This window comes from Delphinus delphis, chromosome 9, assembly GCF_949987515.2.
Source record: "Delphinus delphis chromosome 9, mDelDel1.2, whole genome shotgun sequence".
Lineage (NCBI taxonomy): Eukaryota > Metazoa > Chordata > Mammalia > Artiodactyla > Delphinidae > Delphinus > Delphinus delphis.
Window position 1 is genome coordinate 26,475,437 of NC_082691.1, and position 15,382 is coordinate 26,490,818.

The 15,382-nt window shown below is 33.7% G+C and overlaps 1 protein-coding gene across 2 annotated transcripts in view; it reads right to left on the bottom strand.

Annotated features, from left to right (window-relative positions):
* The window catches only part of CACNA2D1 (calcium voltage-gated channel auxiliary subunit alpha2delta 1), a 515,294-nt gene that overhangs the window by 239,912 nt on the left and 260,000 nt on the right, over positions 1-15,382 (bottom strand). For both annotated transcript variants that reach the window (XM_060020340.1, XM_060020339.1), the window contains exon 4: positions 6,249-6,308. In XM_060020340.1, the coding sequence (XP_059876323.1) occupies positions 6,249-6,308 (60 nt within the window). The remainder of the gene's footprint in view (positions 1-6,248; positions 6,309-15,382) is intronic.

Consider the following 15,382-nt stretch of genomic DNA (forward strand, 5'->3'; position numbering starts at 1 on the left):
AAAGAAAGAAATTTACCCAGCTCCAATTATATCTAAGTTTGCATTATCCCAGGACATGCTGTCATGATGTCTTACTTAGGGAGTTCTAATGTATCATCATGTGCTATCATGTGACCTTCGTTTTAAAAGAAATAATACTGAGAACAGGAAGATCATTAGAACATATTAAACATTATTAAAAATAAAACCAAGATTATTGGCTAGGTAATTACTGGATAAATATTTTGCTTCTTCTTTTATTCAACATAAGAAACAAAAGAGAGGGGTTATCATCCAGGATAATTAATAATTTAAAGCCCACGGTTACTATTTTCTACTCTGCTACCTTATAATGCTCTTACCATGGGCCTTTATATGTATGTGCAAAAAGAATATGGTACCATGAATTTGCCTGGCTCTTTTCTACTAAAATGGTTTCCCACAATTTGAGGGTAAATCAGTTTTGCATTGTGGCTCCTTTTCATCTATCTTGATGATGAGGAGAAACTGACAAAACTCTTTAAAAAAAGTAGTAGTAAAAAATTGATTGTTTCTCTACATAAGAACTGTTGCATAATATGTAAGCTCTTGATTCCAAAGGACAATTCAACCAAATGTAGAAACTAAGAAAGACTAAATCCAGCTAGAGACTAAAATCATTTTGATAATCTATTAAATTCATTCATTCATTAAGACAATGCCGCCCCCCCTACTTTTTTCTTTTAATTTTAAGAGTTTATTTGAGCAAAAATCAATTTGAATCAGGCAGCATCCAATCTATCAGATAGAAAGGAGCTCTGAGGAACTGTACAAAATGAAAGACTTTTACAGCAGAAGAGAGTGGGGAAAAGGAAATTGTACCAGGCAAAAAAGGCAGGTTGGTTACTGCAAGGTTACTGTCCTTTAGAGGATGGCAGGGGTCTATCAGGCAAATTCCTAACTAGGGCTCATCAGGTAATTCCTGACCAATTGGTTTAAGATTCCATTTCTAGGAGAGTTGAAACTGTAAGTTAAGTCATGGTTTGGTGATGTGGGGCTTAGCATATGTGTCTCCATTTGGGGTTGATTGTCTTTTATTTTTTTCCTTAGCAATAGTTCTGCCTTTTCCAGACTGTCACATAGTTAGAATCATATCGTATGTAGTCTTTTCAGATTGGCTTCTTTAATTTAGTAATATGCATTTTAGGTTCCTCCACGTGTTTTCATGGCTTGATAGATCATTTCTTTTTAGTGCCGAATAACATTCCATTGTCTGTAAGTACCCCCCACTTGTTATTCCTAAAAAGCCAGCACTTCTGTATCCTGAACCTGCACAATTATAATTTAGAATAGTGTTTCTCTTTATACATTGTAACCAAAATAAATACAGTATGATTTCCTAGTTCCCATAGTCACAACTGTTTGTGCTGCAATCAACAGAGGTGATGTTATTTCATGAAATGATTAGGATAGATGAAGTAATAAAATATAGAATGCCAGTGCCTATTAATTTAACTCATATAAACAGAAAATTCTACATAGTACAACTTTTAAAGCAACATTTCAAAATATGATTTGAGTAAGGTAATTTTTAAAAAGTATATGTATATAATTAAAACTCAATTAGGAGAATTAAATTAGCCTGATTAACACTCAATAACATTCAACTTCACTAGAAAAATTCCCACCATCTCATTTAGTTTCTCTGTGAAGCTGGAGCTAAAAAAGGCTCCCTAAATGTTTTATTTACTGCCCAATTTCTAGACTGTCTGTACTCAGCATTCACAATAACAAGCTGATGCTAATAAGCCATACATAAAGATCCTACTTATTAAAATACAAATTAGGCACCCCTTATGTTTATACATGTGTACGTACAATTAATATCGCAGGCTTAGTTGGAAACAAAATTGCTTTAGTTAACCAACCATTGCAATGCAATCAAAAGAGATTTCAAAAGCAACTGGAAAAGATCTGTTCAGTAGAAATAATAGCAATTATTTTATGCAGGACAATTAATTTTCCAAGCTCCTTTTTCCTTCTCCCACCTGCCCTTAATAAAATAATTTGTCCATCATAAGTGACATGAGAGGTGCCCTTTAATGCCAGTAAGTTGCATGCAGACCTGAAAGGCAGCTGGTAGACACAGCTTATTTACAAATATTGGTTTGAACTTGTAAATGCATGACCACATAAATCTTGATCCATTTAAAGTGTATGCCCTTTGTTCCCTCAATTGTACATCCAGTTGGGAATTGAGTGGAGCTGAGGGAGAGTATGAATTACAGGAGCCCTTTCTTGTTGCCAGCATTTTAGTATTTTGCCTTTTGTTCTTGTTATTCTTGAGATTTCTCTACACTACAGAGTACAGAATGTTAATCAACATTTTGCCTAAGTAATGTTAATGAAACTTCCCTACTTATACTAGAGGGAAGAATCGGCATATTATATTTCATTTTGAAATGCTAATGTACCTTTTAGGAAATTATTTCTGCCTTCTAAATCATCCTAGTGTTAAATTATTAAAGGATGGCATTAAAGAAGTATTGCACTGATGCATAGTTAAATGCCTTAGAAGATAAAAGGCTTATAAAGTTTAAAACAAGGACCTTTTGGAGTATGGCAGCATTTAACTTCAAATTAAACATTTTTAAATGTTTGGTTAAGATATTGACAAAATTTCTGATTGTTTTGTATGTAATCACAAAATAAAGAGACATTTAATGTTGATGATTTCTAATTTCCAACCATGCGTGAATTTGATTTTTATTATGGTCTTGAAGGATGTTTAACCTTATTGTATGTATATGAACTGAATCATCATCTAGTTTATCAGAAAAGAAACAAGGAAAAAGGGAAAAAAGGTCGCTTATTTTTGCACTATTTACTTATTTGAATTTGAAGGCAATCTTCTTTCAGGTTCTATTCTTCAAATATAAAATCACTACTATCTCAACTGTCTATCACCTATGGTATTTCAAAGGGAAGTGCTATGGTAAAGGCTTTAGGGAAAATATCAATTGTCAACATGCAAACTGTGACAGATATGTGTCCTGTGAACATCATTTACAGTCCATCAAGAAGGGTACTGGGGAAATGAGTTGACAGGGCTCTAAAGTTCTCTAATTTGTTTTCCCTTTAACAGTCTCTTCTAATGTCAATCAGTACATTCACAAGTCCTAAATAAATTGTGAGGTGACCTAAGGGGAAATTTAAAACAGAATTTGTTCAAGAATTCTCCCACACGGTGACGACTATTTGCTAAGAACTCCTAACATTTACTGGGTAAACAATGTATTTTCTATTTAACCATAGAAGATCTAGTAATGGTATCTGTGTCATTGTGGAACTGAATTTGTCCTCTTGCATGACTTTTCCTAGCAATACTTCTGTTTGGATATAGGCACTGAGAGAACAGATAAAAGGAGTTACGTTTCAAGGTAAATTTTTACACATTTTGACATCCGACAAATATGAATACTGCTTAAAATTGTTGGCGCATCACAATTTAATTAGCTTCTTTTTTTCTTTCTTACCCTTACTATTGATGATGGTTTGGATTCAGTAAAATAGAGTACTGGCTAGCACACGCTGAGAGTTGCTGTGTCATCTACAGTGGTCACCCATTACTTTTGTAAGGAAAAATAAATCACTGCCAAAATGTTAACTTCGTGTTAATGAGCCAATATATCCGGGAAAGGAAACTTTATATACTACATTCCTATTTGTAAAGTTACTTTTAACACATCATTTCTCCCTAGAAAGCTGGAAAAGACATACAACCAATAAATGACTACATGAAATATTACCAAATTCCCTTAATGCAAGAAAAGCTTTTTGAAACAGCAATAGAATCTATATACTATGCAATCTGACTTGATGAACTTAATGATTTTTTGGATTCTCAGAAGTACTCAGGATTTAAACTAAAACAGCGCCAATGTATATACCAAGACTAGGCAAAATACAACATCTAACTTCACAACTATTATGCCTTTACACTGCTTTTACTATGCCACCTCTAAGATGGAGAAGAAAAGTAAATGTCACTAATTATCAGTTCTCGAATGGATATTTATTGGGATAAATTACTTTGGCTGTTTTTGGTCTATTCAAAACAAACAAAAAAATGCAGGTTTACTTTCCTTACATCTAACAGCAACAAACTGCACTGTAAAATCTTCACTGGATGAGCTTAAAATCTGTCCTCTATACTCAGAAAGGTTGTGTTTTTAACTTCATCACTGATTTTTTCTTTATATATTATGGATGACATATTGATCTTTCTTAATGTACCTACAACAAACAATTGTGGATTAAGCCAGTACCTACATGATACCAACAAAGCAAGCAATATGATCAATTCAGGTGAAAGAATCAAACAGACAGTCAAATAGAGTCTCAACTGAGTAGACTAAGAGTTTACTTAAGAAATATAAATTTGTGGAAAAGACAGTAAAAATAAATAATATCAGAATCATCAAGCATGAAATACTATTTAACTGTTATCCTATATTATTAGTGAATGAAGTATCATTTTCTATATTTTCCTTTGATAGACAATAAAATCACATAAACACGAAGTAAAAGTGTCAACTCCTAAACCTCAGTTTAGTGTTCTATTGAGCCACAACTTTCTTACCTTCAAATCTGAGATGTCTTGCAAAACATTCAAAGACAACTGAACAGTATTATCAAGCTGTCACTCAAACTCTAATCATATTTTAAATGGGGCGAGGGGGGTTAACATCTCCCAAATGAGCTGTCTGGAATTTTTCTTTGATCAGAAACTAAAGAACTGTTGGTGGGAATGTAAATTGATACAGCCACTATGGAGAACAGTATGGAGGTTCCTCAAAGAACTAAAAATAGAACTACCATACGACCCAGCAATCCCACTACTGGGCATATACCCTGAGAAAACCATAATTCAAAAAGAGTCATGTACCACAACGTTCACTACAGCTCTATTTATAATAGCCAGGACATGGAAGCAACCTAAGTGTCCATCAACAGATGAATGGATAAAGAAGATGTGGCACATATATACAATGGAATACTATTGAGCCATAAAAAGAAACGAAATTGAGTTATTTGTAGTGAGGTGGATGGACCTAGAGTCTGTCATACAGAGTGAAGTAAGTCAGAAAGAGAAAAACAAATATTGTATGCTGACATATATATATATATATATATAGAGAGAGAGAGAGAGAGAGAGAGAATCTTGAAAAAAAAGGTTCTAAAGAACCTAGGGACAGGACAGGAAGAAAGACGCAGACATACAGAATGGACTTGAGGACACAGGGCGGGGGAAGGGTAAGCTGGGACGAAGTGAGAGAGTGGCATGGACATATATACACTACCAAACGTAAAATAGATAGCTAGTGGGAAGCATCTGCGTAGCACAGGGAGATCAGCTCGGTGCTTTGTGACCACCTAGAGGGGTGGGATAGGGAGGGTGGGAGGGAGACGCAAGAGGGAGGAGATATGGGGATATATGCATACATACAGCTGATTCACTTTGTTATACAGCAGAAACACAACATTGTAAAGCAATTATACTCCAATAAAGATGTTAAAAAAAAAAGAAACTAAAGAGATTTTCACTATAAATGATACAATTCAAATATGTAACAGAAGTATTTTAACTATTAAGATCAGGCTTCTTCATTGTGTACCATGGATGCAAGAAGATATAACAGATAGCTAGAGACGAGATGGAGGGAGGGAGGAAGGAAGGAAGGAGGGAAGGAACTCATCACAAGAAGAATTTCTGCAATTTGTATAATTAGCCCAGTGACTCTTGGAGCACAAAAGCAGTTTATCAAAAAAATAGGTGCAGAAGTTAATATCAGCTGACGTTTCTAAAAGCAGGCCAGAGCAGACGAAGGATAACTTCTAACTAATGTGGAGCAAGTTAAATTTTAAGAGGCTTTAATGCATCTGTTCTAACTTTAATTGCATTGCCCACTGTCAAAGTGACTACAATATGCATGTCACTTCTTAAAAAATGTCACTTGTTTTTCAATTAGTATATTCATAATACCTATAAAGATTATTCAAATGCTATAATTTAATGTTATTTTTCTGTTATTAATTTTATAAATACCTTTGAGTATGAGAATATTTCAAGGTTTTTTTTTAAAGCAACGAAGTACAGCTAGCTGTTTTTGGTCCCATAATACCTTAAGAGTCCATCACTAAAAAAAATATTTTAAATGAAATCATAATTATCCAAACACAAAACGTCGATGTACTTATTAAATCAAGTGGTTAAAAAGGGTCCTTACTGCAAAATCCTCCCTCCACTGGTGGGCTGCTTGAACTTTCTCAGCTTCCAAAGCCAGGCGCTGGAAAGAAAATAAGAAATCTTAGAATTCAAATGACCACATGAATACATAATTGTTATATAGGGCTTGGGTTTTCAAATCAATTATTAAGACACATAAAAAAGAAGAGATTCCTTATTTGTGATTCATAAATTCTAAATCATTTAATACTTTAATTTACTGAAGTTGATACATATATATTTACTCTTCAGTAATATAAATAGCATAGTATTCTTGAATACCATTAAGTTTACTACCTCTGCCATCACTGGCAGTAGTGTCCACTTCCAGTGCTTTCTATCAATGACTAACATTTCATTTGTTTTTTTTAAAAAAAGCTTTGATCACTATATTAACCCTAGTAGAATATTGCTTTTCATAAATATCCTTATAGCATATATTTCTATATAACTGGAAATGAAATAACAATGAGAATCAATAAATATGTGCTAAGTGCTGTAGAGGCACCTTCTTAATAGCATTTTTAGTTTTTTACCAAAAGCCACAAAAATGTAATAATTTTCTCCTTGCTAAAGTACATTCTTAAGAGTTTATTCAAATACCCATGAGTAACAAACAACCATAATCCACACATCTGAAAAGGCTTTATTTCCCCTTCACTCTTATATGCCAAAGTCGTTGGAGAATTCTAGCCTGACCTATTTTCCTTTAGCACTTTTAAAATGTTATTCCGTTAGGTTCAGCTGGAGATGACATGCCTATTGTCAGCCTGCTAATGACTTTTTGTAGATAAATTCTTTTTTTTCCCCCTTGTCTAATAGTTTTTAGAGTTTTCTCTTTGTATTTTCCAGTGTTATTATCATATTCTCCGTGTGCTAAACTTTCACAAGACACAGTAACATTTAGTGATTAAGAACAGATTTGAAACCTGACTGCCTGGGTTTAAATACCAACCCTGCTGCATACCAGCTGTGCAAACTTCGGAGAAGTTAAGTCTCTCCTCCCCTTTTCTAATAGGAATAATGTCAAAATCTGCCTCATGGGTTGTTGAAAGGATTAAATGAGATACTATATATAAAGTGCTTAGAACAGTGCCTGGCAGACAGTAAGCAAATATACACGTCAGCTATCTAACTATGAAGGACAATTAAGATTCCATTTGTACACTGTGTCCCTTGAGTACTGAGTTCACCTGTGGCCTGCCCCCCACACAGCTAGGAGACAGGCAAAATGGGACAAGTATATCAGTAAATATAATAAATGTATTAAACTCATTTATTAGGAGATAGAAATGATCAGGTTAGGTTTTAGAAAAGTATAATCTCATAGTGGTTTGTTGATTCACGTTTTTGATCTTTCACTATGAACTATACTTCAGTGTGTGCTCTTGATGTGGAATTCTTGCCCACACTGGGGAATGGAAACATCCCTTTCGACTAGTTTTATATTAGTGTATTGGCTTTTATTCCCTCTTCTTTAATATTATAATCATTTTTCTAAACTCTTACATAGGTATTACCAATGACTAAAAAATACTGCCTAGTGGGAAATCTCAAGTTAAGAACCCCTAAACTAAATCAATTTAAAGGAAAAATTCTCCAGTGTGCTTAATGACAATGGTTTCAGTTTATCAACTACTAGACAGCAAGGGAACATAAAAGAAGCTAGTAAATGTAAGATATTGTAGCAGGGAGAGCAACCCAGAAAAGGTTCTCTATCCCTACAAGGTCAAAAACCCAAACAGAGAAAAACCAAGGGAAAAATGTATACATCTCAGTAATATTTATCACAATATTTTTGGAAACTCAAATTCTGTGTGAAAATGTTGCAAAAAAGTGAATAAAATGGCAAAACAAATGGAAATGGAAGCCATTTCTTTATAGGAAAACTTTAGTAGGGAAGATAGAAAAAGAAAAGACAGATGAGAAAATAACACAAAGGCATATTCTTGACAAAATTCAGAACATAAGTCTTCCCTCATTTTTAACAGGCCACATAAGAACAACTAAATTGTTCATATGTATGGGGCCAATAATAAAATTAAGTATTTTGTGAATTTAAACAAAATACTGGGTAAAATATAAATAAGTTAAATATTTTTTTAGATTAAGAAATATTAGAACTCTAAAATTTATTGAAGAGGGATATTAACATGTTTTCCTCACGAGACACACAGAAGGAGGCTGCCACCCAACAAACAAAACACGTTGGGGGGCATTCACCCACAATGCCATACGTGGTTTGCAAGACACCAGCTCTAACTCAACCATGCTGTTCTCTACTCTGGAGAGCAGGAGAAGGTATAACTTAATGATCTGACTCAGAATCACATGGCTTATAAGATGAACTTAATCCATGTTTAATAAGCCAGAGTGACAGTGATCATCACAGTTAATTATTTCTAGAAAAAAAAAGTTAAAGAGGGATGAACAATGGTCACAAACTATCAGACAATTCTCCTAGGGGGAGGAGAGTCCAAATCATCTTTATTTCTAATATATATAAACACTAATTTTATCAAGTAAATGATATTTATTGCAAGATTCTGAGATAGTTTTAGAAACCTAAAGACCTGTAGTTATGTATAAGAAAAAAAAAGTGTATTTTAAAAGGTTAGTTTAGAGCTGGAAAGTTGCTAAATATTATATATCCCCAGCTTGGAAATCCAGGGATACATAATCATGAAAAGGCACTACTATTATCTTCTTTTTTCATGAAGAAATTAGTAAATTTTTTTTTTTTTTTTTATCTAGCAGATTTCACGACAAACCAAAATAGAGAACTTTAAAGACTTAGCCTACCTCGGGGAGTGATACAAATAGTTGCTGATGGTGCTTTTTTCTTGTGGCAAAAGACCAGCTAGTCATGACTCATAGAAAACTGACATGTCTTCTGGACACTGCAAGTCCCTAATTAACTTCTATTCTAGTCAAGTGATATTTTATTTTTAAAGCCAATGACCTACCGTTAAATGCCACAGGCAAATTGTGTTAAGACTGATAAAATTCCTACCTAATAAAATGTGAATATTTGCTCAGTAGGACATCCCTGTTTCCATAGTTAGCTATAGATATATAAAAATAGACCCATAGCAATAACCTACTTCAGAAAAAGAATCTTTTCTCATTTAATTCATAGTACAGTTTAATATAGTATCAAACATTAAAACCAGGCAGAGAATCAGATAGAAACAAAAAACCCAGTTCAGCATAAATACCTACAAGAGAAAATTGAAAATTCTGCTCATATTAAGGTAAGTGAGAAAGTTTCATTAAACGGCTTTATTATAAATGAAACAGCACATGTATATATGAAAATCCTTTGGGGATGGAATGATAAGTATATATACAATGTCATAAAGGTAATAATAATATGTACATCCCTACCTACCTACTGGTTTGAGCATTTAAAATAAAAACTCATTTTAAAGACTTTTAAGGACTCACAAGTTTAACGAAATGGACTTGAACATAAGCCTTCCTACTCCAAAGCTTATTCTTATTCCACAAGACCAATCTTTAGTTCCCACTAAACCCATCAAAGTGTTAACATCACTTGGCATTCATAGAATACATGAAGACATAGTAGTATCAAAATAAAAAACACTGGTAGAAAACTATTTCAGATTAATGGAAAATTTCCCAGTAATTTTTAGAATTTTCTAAAGGCAAATTCTAAAAACAGCACAACATGTCATATGTCAATTTGGAAACTATCTTTATATAAGTCTTGCCCTCAAATCCTGAGAGAATGCTGCTATTCAGAGAAAAAGCTCTTGATATGCAGTGATCTGCAAGGAAAAAAAGAAAAACAAAAAAGAAAGAAATAGATAATGGGAGAGGTTTTATCAGATCAGAGAAAGATCAGCTCCCTTGAAGGCCTATTCATTCTCAACCTTCACCTTTTTGTCATCTTTATCTCTTCCACTAGCATTGCATCTGGCAAGTGATATGAAAGTTTAATAAAAGCAGTATAACTGTACAGTATAAAAAGAAATAATTCTATCATTTTGCTTAACAATACTTAAATGTATTTTTTTCTTGGAAATAAGAGTATTTTCCAAAACTGTAAATAACTTGCTTCCTAGACCGTATGTTTATTGCAGATGAAAGATAAAGTTCTCTGAAACATTTAATTACAAAGAATTTTCTTTTGATAGTTTTGAAAGTAAATCTTCAGGGATCATATGACAGTTCCATTAGACTCCAACAATGTTGGCACTTATATTAATAATATCAAGAATTGAAATATCATTCAAAGAAACATCTCTAATTCAAAACAATTTCTTTGGCTAGTGTCTGTCAAGATTTTTCAGACTTACCAGTAAAATATGTGTGTGTTATATGATTAATGTTCAAATAGCTAACACCCAATAAGGATGAACAAATTATTGTATTATGTCTCTGTTGACAAGTTTTCCCTAACCTCATCAAATGCTCTTAACATATCAAAATAATCAGGATAATCATGTGAATGGTCTAACAATATCTATTGAAAATAGCAAACTTACGTCAAAGAACAGACTTCTATGTTCTGAAGAAAAGTGTACAGGTGCCATGAATAACTTTGGAGCTATAGCTAAAATAAGCATGCGCTTTTGAATCAGACACCTCTGGTTTACAATTTTGGTGCTGCTATTCACTAACTATAGGATGTAGGCAATGGACTTAACATTTTTCAGCATTTAACAATAATATTTATTTGATATATTTTCTATTGGTATGCTCAAAACCATATATCAAAGTTTTACTTCCATGTGAATCTACAAACACAAATACCTAGAACAGAATATGTTAAAACTGTACTCACTGATGACCACTTCAATAGGTACATAAGTGAGTGAAATGAATGAAAACATCTTAATGGCCCCTAAATTTTCACTGTATTTTGCTCTGCAAGAAAGCTCTTATCTATGGAACTATAGGGTGGGCCAAAAGCAAATGTAATTTAGGGAATATAGCAGTTTAATACAGTAGTCAATAAAATGAGTTCTTCAGTTTATTTCATTTTATTTTTACTACAAATAAAATGAGAAAGGAGAGGAGATCATTATGTTCTGCTTTCTCACCTCATTTCCTGAAATACTAAAAAAAAAAAAAAGATTGAGGTGTCACATTTCTTTTGCATTTCTTAAGGTGATAGAAAGCTTGAAGACCTCAATAGAAAAGATAACATCATAACCCCATGAATATTTAGCATAATGTTCCATCTAAAAGGTAAAAATACTCTTTTCTTTCTAATAACTTTCACCAAATAATGGGAAACAATGCAAAATATTCACTTAAATTCACATAAAACAACGTATAAACAATGTTTCTTTAAATTCATATAAATATATATACCCAGCAGAATTCTACCAAAGCCTTCTAACAACTTGTTATATCCTAGTGAACAAGGAGTTTAGTATAAAAATCCTCACGTGTAGAGAAATTGTTTTATACTTTTTTAAAAATCACACCTGCTATACTTATGTATTGTTTAAAACGTTTTTATAAAGGAACATTATTGGTACTTTGAAAAAGATCTATTGGCTAAAGAAGCCAGGCCGGAAGCTGGGATTTGAGAAAAGTTATAAAAATTGAGTAGGCTAAGTAGGATGAGTTTTACCTTTGCCATGTTTTGACACCTGATGACTGTGATCGCTATAGGTAAATATACATCCTGACTGGGAGGAGAAGAAGTACAGTGTGCATTTGCTCTTATTCAACAGACGTTTACTTAGCACTTGCTACGTAGAAGTGTTTAGGAAAAACTACAGGACTCAGTTCCTGCTTCTAAAGGGAACTGCCACACATTCATATACCATATATCATATCCTATATAACATACACTCTCACACACACTTAACATCATAGGATCAGTGTTCGACAGATGCTTTCTTAACGGTTACAATATACATTTGTTCGTTTTAGTTTAGTTACAGTGGAATCAGTGACATGGTGAATAAATTTTTTAAAATATTGCTTTTATCAAGAATGGCAATGTCTCAAAAATAAAGAACAGGAAGGATTCTAAAAAGAATGAGTACTGCTAGCCAATGACAAGTTTTAGCCTTAGGTCTTTTTATTTGTTTGGTTTGGGAGGAGATTAAAAGCACTGAAAAGTAGAGAAACAAACAATCTGGAATTCATCACCCAGAATTCACTTTTATCTTTAATTAAAATTGTCTTTATAACTTTTAAAGTGAAAAATAAAATGGTACAAATAACCTTGAAGTTCACCTTATTCATCCCTTGACCAATTTCCCTACCCACAGCAATCACTATAAATGAATTTGTCTGTATCCTCCGGCATTGTGTGGCACGCTTTTTTTTAAATTATGTGAACGTTTTCTGATACTGATGTTGTTGATTCTTCTTTCTAATAGGCTGCATGCAGGTTGAATACTGAAGAGAAACTGCACCGGCTTCATGGGGGGAATGATTTGTCTAAAGTGAAACCTATCACACTTGCAAGTGATGGTTTAGATTGGACAAGAGATTTGGTTAATGTCAATGAGTTTCGAGAAATGGTTTGCTGGTGGTTTTGGAAAGTAAAGATAATGCACGGAGGAGGGAAGAACCCTCAGGGAAACAAAGCTGGAACCATCTCTAAGCCCCCTTTTCAGCACCAAAAGCCTATGCATTTATTGCATCCTTATCGTCAGAACACAGAACAGGCTTTATTTGTAAACATAGTCCTACCTGTTCCATCTCTCCATCAAGAGACCATCATTCTGTTCTCATAGGCACTTCTTATACAGTTTGAAAGATGCTAAATCAACACTTAAGCAAGGCAACTTATCCAAAGACATGACAATCCCCTTTCAATATGGTTCTATGGTTTAGCAAGCCCACTCTTACACAGATGACTAAATTCTGTTTTTATGTTTTACTTATGCTTGCCTAAAGCATACTTTTGCAGACTTTCTGCTTTTAATGACATGAAACATGAGCACATAATTATAATCTTTCTTTTCTTCAAATCATTTTCACTTTTCTAGCAGGGTAGTCCCAAATTGATTCCAAGACAAAGAAAACGTGTTTTTTAAAAAATAAAATCCAATTTTAATTTAGAAAAATATATTCCAATGACTTGAGGAATTCTACCAAACTCAGAAAAATAACTTAGCATCAGTTCATCTCCTTGAGTTTATGGAGGGGTTAAAAAAAAGGACTTTGCCTTTTTGAGCATTGCTTCTCAAGTGAAACAGAAAAGACTACATAACATATAACTTTTAATACATATTTTGATTAAAATTATTTGTAGACTGACCAAGTAGAAATAAAGTATGTAATCTTGCTATTTATGTCTACTCAAATATTTTAACACTTCTGTATGTACTGGAACCGTGACATAAGAAGAGGATTATCAAGATTAATAGCAAAACATCAATTTTTGACTATATTAAGCAAATCATATAGAAATCTTATACTATACTCATAAGGTACAATGTAAGGTTACAGATTATTTCTTTTAGATGGCCTTTCATTTTCCTACAATTGATTTCATTCCAGGTTATATGAAATAAAAATTTTATAATACAAATACTATTCTTCTTTCTAGTGTAAGATTTAAGGGCATATAATATATGCAAAACATATAAATAAAAGTTGCTGAAATCAAGCCAGTCATCATTTATTCCCCTATTTGTGGCCCAGTGAAAATTAAATCTTTTGGAACATGGCTTCTGGATCTTGTTGTACAGATTTCAGCCTGGATCTGCCATATTCAGGAAATGCTTTTGAAATTAACCACAAAGCTTCAAGTCTAATATTCAGAGATGTAATTAGCTCCAAATAAATTGGCAGACTCTTGGAATACGTAAGCCAGGTAAAGGAGATGTCATCTGGTAAGAACAGCAAAACCCCTCTTATCAGTAGTGAAAGTAAATTAATACACAACTCGCAATTATCACTGCCTTTTTCTTGGCTCTACAGGACCAACACTAAACTAAAAGACTGTTGAACTGAATATAATTTCTACATCAGCTCTACACTTTGACACCTGAGAAGAATCACCAGCTAAGCCTGTTCAAATCACCTGGACCACATACAAACCCACTCAACCCCATGACCATCCAAAGATTCTGATTCTATACTTGGTATCATTCCTAGAAATCTACATGCTTAATATAATACACCTTTTCCATGAACTAAACTTTGAAAACACTCCTCTAGAGGGTAAGATTTTTAGCTATATTAGACATATGGATTTAATTACTCTTTGAAAAACACCGTTCAAAATAGAAGCACAATTTGAAAGATGGAAACAAAAATAACCCACTAGTGCCCTATCCTTACACTAGCCTGACTCTCATCACATAATTTATCTCTCTCCATCTTCTTCTGTTTTTTTCTCTTCCTTCCTGCTCCCTCATTGCCTTTTCCCTCTCCTCTCTCTCTCTCACACACACTTTCAATAAACTACTAAATGCGGGTTCATTAGGCACAGGACACAGTTCTTTCATGTCTGTACATATCCAGTAGTTCACACAATGTGTGGCAGAGAGCTGACGCTCAATTGCTGTGTGTAGAAATGTATAAGTAATCATTTTCAAACCCTGTCAAGGTTTTATCTCAGTTGTATCAAGATTTATAACTAGGTTCACTTACATTATCACCATTCATTATCGTGGTACTTTGAGAGGCCACAGAACTTGTTCCCACATGACAAGCATATTCCTGAATCAATACATCACTACCTAATTCTTAAAAATGGCTGGATTAATTCATCACCACCTGATCCTTAAAATTTAGTAGAATTTAGCTGTGAATGTGATAGGGATCCAGACTAATCCACGTAATTCCACTCTGGGATTCTAGAACTAATCTATCGATATAATCAGTTGCCTTATTCTTTAAATGTCGAATACCAATGCAGATTCAGAAATCCAAGAAACGACATCCACAATGGCCACCCGGGTCCATTTTGGCTGCCTGAACCAGAGTTCCTCCATTCTGATTCTTAAATGATTTTAATGATGTCATCACTCTTCCCTCTGAATTAATCCTACAACCAGTCACCATTTGGGAGACAATTCTCCATGGGTCTCTCATGTTTCTGCACCACATGTGAACAGAGGCAGGGACAGCCTCTGCTCTGGATTACTTTCTCAAGAATGTTTGTGTGTCTCCCTGCAGGGCAGAGGACAG